The 12163-nt window shown below is 43.0% G+C and overlaps 1 protein-coding gene across 1 annotated transcript in view; it reads right to left on the bottom strand.

Annotated features, from left to right (window-relative positions):
* Window positions 1-1500: 1500 nt before the first annotated feature.
* The window catches only part of bnip3 (BCL2 interacting protein 3), a 65633-nt gene continuing 54970 nt past the window's right edge, over window positions 1501-12163 (bottom strand). The window contains exons 4-6 of the mRNA XM_078564909.1: window positions 9672-9778; window positions 8966-9115; window positions 1501-3600 (exon numbers count right to left, since the gene is read on the bottom strand). Coding sequence (XP_078421035.1) covers window positions 3555-3600; window positions 8966-9115; window positions 9672-9778 — 303 coding nt within the window. The 3' untranslated portion in view covers window positions 1501-3554. The remainder of the gene's footprint in view (window positions 3601-8965; window positions 9116-9671; window positions 9779-12163) is intronic.

The following is a 12163-nucleotide window of genomic DNA, read 5'->3' on the forward strand; positions in this document are numbered from 1 at the left end:
ACACCCCAAAGAGGTCTGACTAACCCCGCCCCACCCAAAGCCCAACCTGACCCGAGCACCACACCCTTGGAAGCCTGACCCCACCCAACCCCATGGACCGACCTTACCCCACCCCAAGGTCTGATCAGACTCCCCCCTGAGGCACCACCCGACCCGATCCCCCACTCCCCAAATCCTACCCACCTACCTTATCCCTGGCCTGTTAAGGACCCTTAAACTTTGCTGGAATTTAACTTACCTTCTTTACAGCAGTGAGCGCGTAAAAACAAAGGGGGTGTGGCCTCCTTGCATCCAACATTGCTTCTCTTGACGCTAAGCCCCGCTGACACGCTGCACTGCCCAGAACTCGCCCGGCCTGAGTTAAAAGGTCGGACAAGATAGGATCAAAAAAAATTCAGGTAAGTAGGTAGGAGTGGACTGGCAATCTGACTCCAATTGCCACTCCGCCTAAGTTCAGGCCCAATGTCACTTTTCTTAGTAATCCTTAGGCCCAGGCTAATGCTCTGGGACATGGGTTCAAATCCCACCACAGCAGCTGGTGGAATTTAAATTCAATTAATAGAATCTGGAATTGAAAGTCTGGCCAGGATTTTCTGGTCAATGACATTTTGCTGGTTCGCCAAATCTTCCGTCCCACCTGTGACGGGTCCAGGCCCTAGTCTCAGTAACGGTGACCATGAAACTATCACCGATTGTCGTAAAAAACCCATCTGGTTCGCTAATGTCCTTTAGGGAAGGAAATCTGATAGGCTTACCTGGTCTGGCCTACATGTGACCCCGGACCCACAGTAATGTGGCTGACTCTTACATGCCCTCTGAAACAGGCTAACAAGCCACTCAGTTCAAAGACAATTAGGGATGGACAATAAATGCTGGCCTTGCCAGCGATACCCACATCCTATGAAAGAATAAAAAAAATTCACACTTGGCAACAGTGTGTACTATGTACAAGATGCACTGCAGCAACTCACCAACGCTCCTTTGACAGCACTCTCCAAACCCCTGACCTCTATCATCTAGAAGGACAAGGGCAGCAGATGCATGGCAACACCTCCACCAGCCAGTTGCCCTCCAAGTCACACACCATTCTCACTTGGAACCATATCGTCGTTCCTTCACTGTCACTGAGTCAAAATCCTGGAACTCCCTTCCTAGTGTACCTACACCACATGGACTGCAGCAGTTCAAGAAGACAGTTCACCATCACCTACTCAAGGGCAATTAAGGATGGGCAATAAATGCTGGCCTAGTCAGCAATGCCCATATCCCATGAACAAACAAAAATAAATACATTTGAAGAAGATGATGTATTTTCAGAGTGAAAAGTGTTAGCTTGTCTGTTGCAAGGTGGTATATGAACCCTGTAATTTGATTTATGTTACCGGATAGATCTCATTAAGCTTTGTGTACTAATTCTGATGTTTCTAACCATATACACCGAATCACACTAAACTGTTATAAAATTACCTAAAGATCATTAACAAAAAACTCCAAGTGAAATATAATTATACAATGCTTTTATTTTAATATTGCAAACATTTAAAGCAAATTATTAAATGCTACTTCCATATTGATTACAAGAATGAAACATACAACATAGCATTCTGCAAAATATGACACATTTGACACATCAGCCCAATATGATAAATCTGAGGACAGTGAAAATACCACTAAATCACATTCCAATTATCTATCTTTCCAATTACAGATCCCACCACTTCACATGTGCAGGTTTAAATCAGAGTCGCTTGTATCACCCAAAAAAAACAATGTTATCCATTTCACTAACATCAGTTTCAAAGTTTTCCGTAATAGTATCTTGCGTACTCGGTTTACTTTGGACTAAACCAGCTGTGTTTACTCAGTATTTCACACCTCATTAAGGTGCACTGAACATAATAAGTCTTATTGAGGCAGACTTCACTTGCCTTCAACTTCAATTTTTTCTATAATTTTAAATGCAGGTTTAATATCACCAAATAAGCCTACAGATGTTTCTCATTTTCCCTTCCATTCTTTTCCAATTATGCAATGTACAGCATTGAGGGCTTTGGCCCTTCACCTAGCTTTCTCACGTAGCAAAAAAAGGAGTAAAGTGAAGGAAGTAAAGACTATGGAAGCCGACCTACTCTTGCAAGGCAGCACTGTTATTTTAATTGTCTTCCCTGTGGCAGTCACTAAAACTGTAAAATAAAAATTCTGCTCAGCAGCTGCTCAAGGTCAACTAGCTGGAATTGAAATGATTTTTAATTTTATTAATGCTGCCACATTATACCAGGCATCAGTTATAGACAATAAATTGAATTTGCACATACATGCCTGCTGATTGGGACCGTACTTGCTAGAATTCTTATGAGACAATGTTTTCTATGAAACATCACGTAGTCTGATAATGTTTCATTTGTTATTGACATTGTACATATCTTCATTCCTTAAGAACTACTGCACCAGCAATGTAAGACCAGATTTTGGAACCTCCAGTTATCCACCAGGCAGATACATCACCTCCATTCTGATGATCATGAATGTTTCACCATAGATTCATTTCTCACATAAATTCTAAACAAGCCTATAATCATACCAATACAAGCACACACCTATTAAGCTGCTTTAAAAAAAAAATTCACATATGACGCAATACATTTATATTGATATAGTTTTTTATGTCTCAGATATTTTTACTGTACTTTATCACTAAGACAAGCCTAAGTGCAGTCAATGAAAAACTTTGTACTGAAATTAACTCAAGAAACAACGCATAAAGTACACTTGATAAATTTGATATATTGTAATTGGCTTTAAAAGATTATTTAAAAACAACTTCCCAAACAATAGAATATTTTCAACCATAATTGATCTTATTCCATTTAATTATTCCAAATTCCAGAGTAAGATATCAACTTATCAAACACTCTGGTATTCAATTACAAGACTGTCAGCTACATCACCCTTTGGTTGCATGTATTTCAGTACATTCACAGCTGTAACTAAATACTGTAAATCTGGCCTTTTACATTCTCCTCATCACTAGAAATAAGTAGGAATCTTGCACAATCGCTCCTTTTTATTTATTAGTTACAATTGGTGATAGAATAGTTAGAAATCCCCCCCTAGGGTGGAATGCTGAAGAAAGAGTATACCTCCCACCCCTGAAAGAAGATTAATCTGGAAATGTGTTCCAACATATCTGAGATCTGTTGAACTGTGCTATTCTGTTGGTTCTTATCAAATAAAATTTTTGATTTATACTTTCTCACCACCAGATAAAGAAAAAAACTGAAATATTTTATGAAATGTTTTGTGTGAAAGCTAAATCCCCATGTGCCTGACATTTGTGGTATGTGCAAATGATTTTGATTAGATACAATCTAACTAGGCAGTGAGGGGTTGGGGCTAATCAACTATGAACACAGTCTTTAGGATTGCATTAATCACTTTGGGGATAAAACCCAGCAGTTACAGGAAAAGTGAACACTCCAGTCAATGGCTGCTTCTGAAGAATTCTTCATAGAATCTGCCACATACCACACACATGCACCTTCAATGGAATATCCTTAAACAGCACTGGATGGGGTACTTAAGCGTCTGCCTATGTAGATTCTAGGAAGAAAAACAAATAGGTGAAGGAATTAGATTCATCATGTGGGTTATTACAGACCAAGCTACGAGCAGTAATGACTGCAATCTAGAACCCTGTGGCTATTAGAGATTACTGAGATCATTGTATTTTGAGAAAAATGTGGTATGTTGCAGTTTGGATCAATAATTTAGTATTATATCTGCATATTTTCCAGTTACGGAGCTTCAATGCTTACTTTAGTTATATGAAAGGTAAAGGTGGATTACTTAAAGAAAGCCAGCATGGATCTGTTAAAGGCAAATCGTATTAAAGTAACCCGATTGAGTTTTTTTTGGATGACGTAATAGAAAGGGTTGATGAGGTAATGCAGTTGATGCGGTGTATATAGACTTCCAAAAGTTGTGTGATAAATTTCAGCACAGTAGGCTTGTCACAAAAGTTGAGGCCCATGGAATAAAAGGGACACTGGCAGCACGGATACAATGTTAGCTGAATGGCAAAAAATAGAGTAGTGGTAAACATTTGTTTCCCTGACTGAAGGAGATATCTAATCATGTTCTCCAGCAGGTCAGTACTAGGACCACTGCTTTTCTCATATGTCTTAATGATTTTGATTTGGGTGTACCGGGCACAATTTCAAAATTTGTTGATGACAAAACTTGGAAGTCTTGTGAACAGAGGAGGATAGTCACTTGAGGAGCAGAGTGAGAGACTTCAAGATGACACAGACTGGATGGTGAAATGGGCAGACACATGGCAGGTGGAATTTAATGTAGGGAAATGTGAAATGATACCTTTTCATAGCAAGAATGAGAAGAAGCAATATAGATTAACGGTTACAATTCTAAAGAGGTGCATGAACAGGGAGACCTGGGGTATATGTGCACAAATAGTTGAAAGTCAGGGCAGGTTGAAAGTGGTTAAAAAGGCAAAAGGGATCCTGGGCTTTATAGAGGAATAGTACAAAAGCAAAAAAATTATGATGACCTGTTATAAAACATTGGTTTGGCCTCTACTGGAGTACTGGGTCCAATTCTGGGCATTGCATTTTAGGAAGGATGTGAAGGTGAACCCATATATAGAGAAGGTGCAGAAAAGATTTATGAGAATGGTTCCATACGAGGACAGATTGGAGAAACTGGGGTTCTTCTCCTTACAGAAGATGAGATTTGACAGAGCTGTTCAAAATCATGAGGTATGTAGGCAGAATAGACAGAGAAACTGTTCCCATGAGAGACGGGTGGAGAACCAGAGGACACAGGTTTAAGATGATTGGCAAAAGAAGCAAAGGTGACGTGAGAAAACATTTTTTTTATGCAGTGAGTGATGAGGTTCTGCAATTTACTACCTACCTGAGAGGGTGATGGAGGCAGATTCCATTGTGGCTTTTAAAAGGGAATTGATAAGCACCTGAAGCAATTTGTAGGGTTACAGAAAACGGGTGGAGGGGTGGGGACACCTGAATTCCACTTGCAGAAAGTTGGGAGTGGACTCAATAGGCCAAATGGCCTCATTCTTTGCTGTTACCAGTCTATGAACCTAAAAGGAACTGGGATAAAAGCAAAAAACTGTGGATGCTGGAAATCCAAAACAAACATAAAAATACCTGGAAAATCTCAGCAGGTCTGACAGCATCTGCAGAGAGGAACACAGTTAACGTTTCGAGTCTATCTGACTCTTCAACAGAACTAAGGAAAAATAGAAAAGAGGTGAAATATAAGCTGGTTTAAGTGGGGGTGGGACAGGTAGAGCTGGATAGAGGGCCAGTGATAGGTGGAGATAGCCAAAAGATGTCATAGACAAAAGGACAAAGAGGGGTTGAAGGTAGTGATATTATCTAAGGAATGTGCTAATAGGTGACATTAAAGGTAGAAAGCAGGACGAGCAAGATTCGGATAGCCCTAGTGGGCTATAGAGCCCTAGACTCGAAACGTTAACTGATTTCTTCTCCACCGATGCTGCCAGACCTGCTGAGTTTTTCCAGGTAATTCTGTTTTTGTTTTGGATTTCCAGCATCCGCAGTAGCTGTTAGCTTTTTGTTTTTATCTCTGTGTTTAATTGACTGACACCTCTCTTCAAGAAATGCCCTCTCTGAAGAAGTATTGTTCTGTTCTCCGACAGGATTTCCGCCTGTCTCTTCTCCTAACTATACTCAGTTCTGCCGAAGGGTCATGAAGACTCGAAACGTTAACTGATTTCTTCTCCACCGATGCTGCCAGACCTGCTGAGTTTTTCCAGGTAATTCTGTTTTTGTTTTGGATTTCCAGCATCCGCAGTAGCATTTAGCTTTTTGTTTTTATCCCTAGTGGGGATGGGGTGGGGGGAAGGGATCGAAATAGACTAAAAGGTAGAGATAAAACAATGGATGGAAATACATTTAAAAATAATGGAAATAGGTGGGAAAAGAAACATCTATATAAATTATTCGAAAAAAAGGGGGATCGGAAAGGGGGTGGGGATGGAGGAGAGAGTTCATGATCTAAAATTGTTGAACTCAATATTCAGTCCGGAAGGCTGTAAAGTGCCTAGTTGGAAGATGAGGTGCTGTTCCTCCAGTTTGCGTTGAACTTCACTGGAACAATGCAGCAGGCCAAGGATGGACATGTGGGCATGAGAGCAGGGTGGAGTGTTGAAATGGCAAGCGACAGGGAGGTCTGGGTCATGCTTGCGGACAGACCGAAGGTGTTCCGCAAAGCTGTCACCCAGTCTACGTTTGGTCTCTCCAATGTAGAGGAAACCACATTGGGAGCAACGAATGCAGTAGACTAAATTGAGGGAAGTGCAAGTAAAATGCTGCTTCACTTGAAAGGAGTGTTTGGGCCCTTGGACAGTGAGGAGAGGGGAAGTAAAGGGGCAGGTGTTGCACCTTCTGCGGTTGCATGGGAAGATGCCGTGGGAAGGGGTTGAGGTGTAGGGGGTGATGGAGGAGTGGACCAGGGTGTCCCAGAGGGAACGATCCCTGTGGAATGCCGCCAAGGGGGGTGAAGGGAAGATGTGTTTGGTGGTGCCATCATGCTGGAATTGGCGGAAATGGCAGAGGATGATCCTTTGAATGCGGAGGCTGGTAGGGTGATGTGAGCTCAAGGGGGACCCTATCATGGTTCTGGGAGGGAGAGGAAGGTGTGAGGGCGGATGCGAGGGAGATGGGCTGGACACGGTTGAGGACCCTGTCAACCACCGTGGGTGGAAAACCTCGGTTAAGGAAGAAGGAAGACATGTCAGAGGAACTGTTTTTGAAAGTGGCATCATCAGAACAGATGCGACAGAGTCGAAGGAACTGAGAAAATGGGATGGAGTCCTTACAGAAAACGGGGTGTGAAGAGCGGTAGTCGAGGTAGCTGTGGGAGTTGGTAGGCTTGTAATGAATATTGATGGACAGTCTATCACCAGAAATTGAGACAGAGAGGTCAAGGAAGGGAAGAGAAGTGTCAGAGATGGACCCTGTGAAAATGATGGAGGGGTGGAAATTGGAAGCAAAATTAATAAATTTTTCCAGGTCCAGACGAGAGCATGAAGCAGCACCGAAGCAATCATCGATGTACTGGAGAAAGAGTTTTGGGAAGGGGCCGGAGTAGGACTGGAACAAGGAATGTTCCACATACCCCATAAAGAGACAGGCATAACTGGGACCCATGCGGGTACCCATAGCCACACCTTTTATTTGGAGGAAGTGAGAGGAGTTTAAGGGGAAATTGTTCAGTGAGAGAACAAGTTCAGCCAGACGGAGGAGAGTAGTGGTGGATGGGGATTGTTCGGGCCTCTGTTCAAGGAAGAAGTGGAGAGCCTTCAGACCATCCCGGTGGGGGATGGAGGTGTAGAGGGAATGGACGTCCATGGTGAAGAGCAGGCGGTTGGGGCCAGGGAACTGGAAATTGTTGATATGATGTAGGGTGTCAGAGGAATCACGGATGTAGGTGGGAAGGGACTGGACAAGGGCGGAGAGATTGGAGTCAAGATAGCAAGAAATGAGTTCCGTGGGGCAGGAATAGGCTGACACGATAGGTCTTCCGGGACAGTCCTGTTTGTGGATTTTGGGTAGGAGGTAGAAGTGGGCCATACAAGGTTGGGAGACTATGAGGTTGGAAGCTGTGGAAGGAAGATCTCCAGAAGAGATGAGGTCAGTAATCCTGGACCATGACCCCACCGCTGAACATCAAGCCATTGTTTCCAGGACTGTTACTGACCTCATCTCCTACTAGAGCTATCTGTACCTTGCTCGTCCTGCTTTCTACCCTTAATGTCATTTATTAGCACATTCCTTAGATTAAAATAACCACCTCTTTGTCCTTTTGCCTATGGCATCTTTTGGCTATCTCCACCTATCACTGGCCCTCTATCCAGCTCTACCTGTCCCACCCCCACTTAAACCAGCTTATATTTCACCTCTTTTCTATTTTTCCTTAGTTCTGTTGAAGAGTCAGATGGACTCGAAACGTTAACCGTGTTCCTCTCTGCAGATGCTGTCAGACCTGCTGAGTTTTTCCAGGTATTTTTATTTTTGTTCTAAAGGGAACTAGGTTTCTCCACAGTTTAGGTCTTCTATGTATAAGGGTAATTTTTATTATTGTAGGTCAAACCACTCTGACCCCATACCCCTCATCCATTATTTGTCGGGATAAGATGTCCTCTCTCTCAAAAAATTATTTTTTAAACATGCAAGCCCCAAATTTCCACAAGGTCGCTGGTTGTAATTTTAGCAGAAACTGAGAAAAATGCCCATTTTAGCCATATTTCTGTATTTCTGCCAATATTCCACCAACAAACCTCTGGAAATTCCAGGTGTGTGTGTCTACCGGTAAAGTTGTTAAGCAAACTTAAGATTCATAAAGGTTAAAAGAAACTTTGACAAATTGTCCATAATTGTTTTATTCTTCGATTCACACACAAGCATAGTAATTATAATTAAATAAAAACGTGGATGTGGAAAAATCACTTTCTGAATGGTTAATGACAGGGCAAGTTTATTTTTATTTTATATATTTTCAAAATTATTCTTTGGAGCAGAAAGAGATGAAGGGGCAGAATTTCAGCAGTAGTTCTTCGATCTCCCACTGTAAATATGATGAAAATCCTGGAGAATGGGTTCCCATAGATCTGCTGGCTAGGGTAGAATATGCCATGTGGAAATGAGTTCTGAATACAAGAAGATTGAGCAAGATCTCACAACCGGCTGTGTAAGGATCAACAAGTCTGTTTAGGGGTGCGCATGAATTGCATAATGCATTCCTGATATTCTGATGGATCCAAAGGAAGTAAGAGGCTGATCACAGACAGACACTTAACTGAGCGGACAAAGCTCTTTCCTTAAACATTTGACTCAGTGTAGTAAATAGATCCTGATGCAACTCTGCACTTTAATAATCAACTGACTTGATGGCTACTTACCCCAAGCCAATGGCTAATATGTGGGAGATCAGCAATGAAGGTAGGAAGACTTTCAGAAATTCAGCTGAGAAAATGCCACCTTTTTTCATGACTCCTGTATTCCTCATACTCAGAGTGGCAGAACGCTTTGGGTGTTTGAACTGGAATTCCCTATTTCAGAACATACATTTTAGTTGGTGCTGTGGTGTTAAAAAAAATGGCAAAGTGACAAAAATGATGACTGTTACGACAAAAAACAAGCCTTTTGGCCCATCAATTGAATGCTGGATCTTTATTTTATGAAACATCCAGTCTAATCTCACTTTCCTGCCCGCTCCCCCTACCATTTAAAGCTCCTATTTTTGAAGCAATTGTCTAATTCTACTTTGAAAGAATCTATGCACTTTGGTTCTGTAGGTTTGGCAGAGAATTCCATATTCTGGCCACCGTCTGTGTAAAGATTTTTTCAAACTTTCCTTAAATGCTTTTCGTGGCTATCTTAATTATATGCCCCATTATCACCATCTTGTTTACCAACAGAAATAATCAACTGTTATTTACCCCACCAGAATCCTTCATAATTTTGAACATCACTATCAGAAAGGGTTGTCCAGGATTTTTCTCCATTTTGCTTATCCTATATCTGTGGATCGTATTTCTGAGTCGCAGCAATTAGACGAGGGACAGAAAAAATTAATACTGGATAATAAGTCAAGTTTGTACTTACTTTGGGGGGATATTTTCTGGCCTGCTTGACCAATCCCAGATCCAATCAGCATTTTTCTTCATTATATTTTCTACCTCCCTCTTTCTCTCAAGATAATCTTCTTCAGACTGAATAAAGAGATAATGAAAATATTATTAGATATATACACAACAGTATTCAGACTTGCACGTATCAATCACATCAGGTCACCTAATTATAGAAGCAAATCTATAACTTTTGAAAAAAAGGCAATTATTTCATGCTGGGTTCTTCTAACCTGGGGCGGAATCATCCCAGTTTTTCACTAAGTGTGGTAGCATCTGCAATGGTGGCTTTTCACGCCGTATTGTCTCAAACCCGCCACATTAATTATGCATTCCCGGGAAACACGCCGTTTCCATGGTGGGCGGGCTTTCATTCGCCCGCCACGCCATCATCTCTCCACTTCATCACGCCGGGTGCCATATTTTAAGTCCAGCCGCATGCACACCTCTCAGTGCTTCCAGCCCAGGACTGCTGCAAAGAAGACATGGCCCTGAAAGGCAAAAAGACTGCAGCCCCCAGGTTTAATGACGCGTCCCTCAAGTGCCTTTTGGACGCAGTGGAGGCTCGCTGTGATGTCCTCTACCCCTGCTCTGGCTGCCAGATGGGCAGCAACCTCGCTAATCCAGCTTGGGAGGCAGTGGTGGTCAGTGCCAACGCCCTGCAAAAGCGGACAGCCACCCAGTGCCACAAGAGGATGAATGATTTCCTCCATTCCGCCAGTCACTCTTCTCATCACTCTCAAACACATCATGCATCACTCGCTGCGAGTTCAAGGGACATCACCATTCACTCTCTCACACACTCATTGTCCTCATCCCATGGGACCATTCACCACCCACATGTACCACATATTTATCATCTGGCCTGGCAGGCATCCTGTTTATACTCCCTCCATCTCTATTATTTTTTTATTTGTTCATGTGATGTGGGCGTCGCTGGCTAGGCCAGCATTTATTGTCTAATTTCCCTTGTTCAGAGACATTTAAGAGGGCTGTGGGCTCTGGAGTTACATGTAGGCCAGACCAGGTAAGGACAGCAGATTTCCTTCCCTAAAGGACGTGAGTGAATCAGATAGGTTTTTATGACAATCGGCAATGGTTTCCATAAGACCATAAGACATAGGAGCAGAAATTAGGCCATTCAGCCCATCGAGTCTGCTCCGCCATTCAATCATGGCTGATAAGTTTCTCAACCCCATTCTCCCGCCTTCTCCCCGTAACCTTTGATCCCCTTACCAATCAAGAACTTATCTGTCTCGGTCTTAAATACACTCAATGACCTGGCCTCCACAGCCTTCTGTGGCAATGAATTCCATAGATTCACCACTCTCAGGCTAAAAAAGTTTCTCCTCATCTCTGTTCTAAAAGGTTTTCCCTTTACTCTGAGGCTGTGCCCTCGGGTCCTAGTCTCTCCTACTAATGGAAACATCTTCCCCACATCCACTCTATCCAGGCCTTTCAGTATTCTGTAAGTTTCAATCAGATCCCTCCTCATCTTTCTAAACTCCATTGAGTATAGACCCAGAGTCCTCAAACGTTCCTCATATGTTAAACCTTTCATTCCTGGGATTGTTCTCGTGAACCTCCTCTGGACCCTCTCCAGGGCCAGCACATCCTTCCTGAGATGCGGGGCCCAAAATTGCTCAAAATATTCTAAATGTGGTCTGACCAGAGCCTTATAAAGCCTCAGCAGCACATCCCTGCTTTTATATTCTAGTCCTCTCGAAATAAATGCCAACATTGCATTTGCCTTCCTAACTACCGACTCAACCTGCAAGTTAACCTTAAGAGAATCCTGGACTAGGACTCCAAGTCCCCATTAGACATTTAATTCCAGATTTTTATTGGATTCAAATTCGACCATCTGCTGTGGTGGGGAACCCAGTTCACCCAGAGGATTACCCTGGGTCCCCGAGAGGATTATCCTGGGTCTCTGGAATACTAGTCAGTGACAATACCACTATGCCACTGCCTCCTGGCACACAAGAGGGAGACGTTGCTTACTGATGGAGGAATCCCTGAAATCAAGGCCCTCACAGACTTTGTAAACAGAGCCATCCAGTTAGCCGGTGATGATCTGGACTGTTCCTGTGCTGATAGTGAGGTCGATGATGCTCTACCAAGTGAGGATCCAGTAGTGCAACATCCATCAGACAACCATGTTGTGAATGATGTGTCCTGTTTCACAGGCTACTGCCATGCACTAGTTACCTCTCCTTGCTTTCGCAGGCACATCTGCCAAAAAGTTGACAGAGTCCACAACACAGGGCCAATCAAGCCCCGAAGAGACCTCTGAAGAGGAATCTGAAGGCACCCTCCTTGAAGTCCTGTCACAGCGCTCACCCACACCCTCCACCAGTGCGGAGACACACACCTCAGTGGGACCTAGCTTTAGAGTAGCCTCAGGATCACAATCTGGTGAGCACATCACACTTTCTGATCCTCAGCAGGCAGTGGCAGAGACTTCCC

Source organism: Cetorhinus maximus, chromosome 20 (genome assembly GCF_964194155.1).
Source record: "Cetorhinus maximus chromosome 20, sCetMax3.hap1.1, whole genome shotgun sequence".
NCBI classification, from domain to species: Eukaryota; Metazoa; Chordata; class Chondrichthyes; order Lamniformes; family Cetorhinidae; genus Cetorhinus; species Cetorhinus maximus.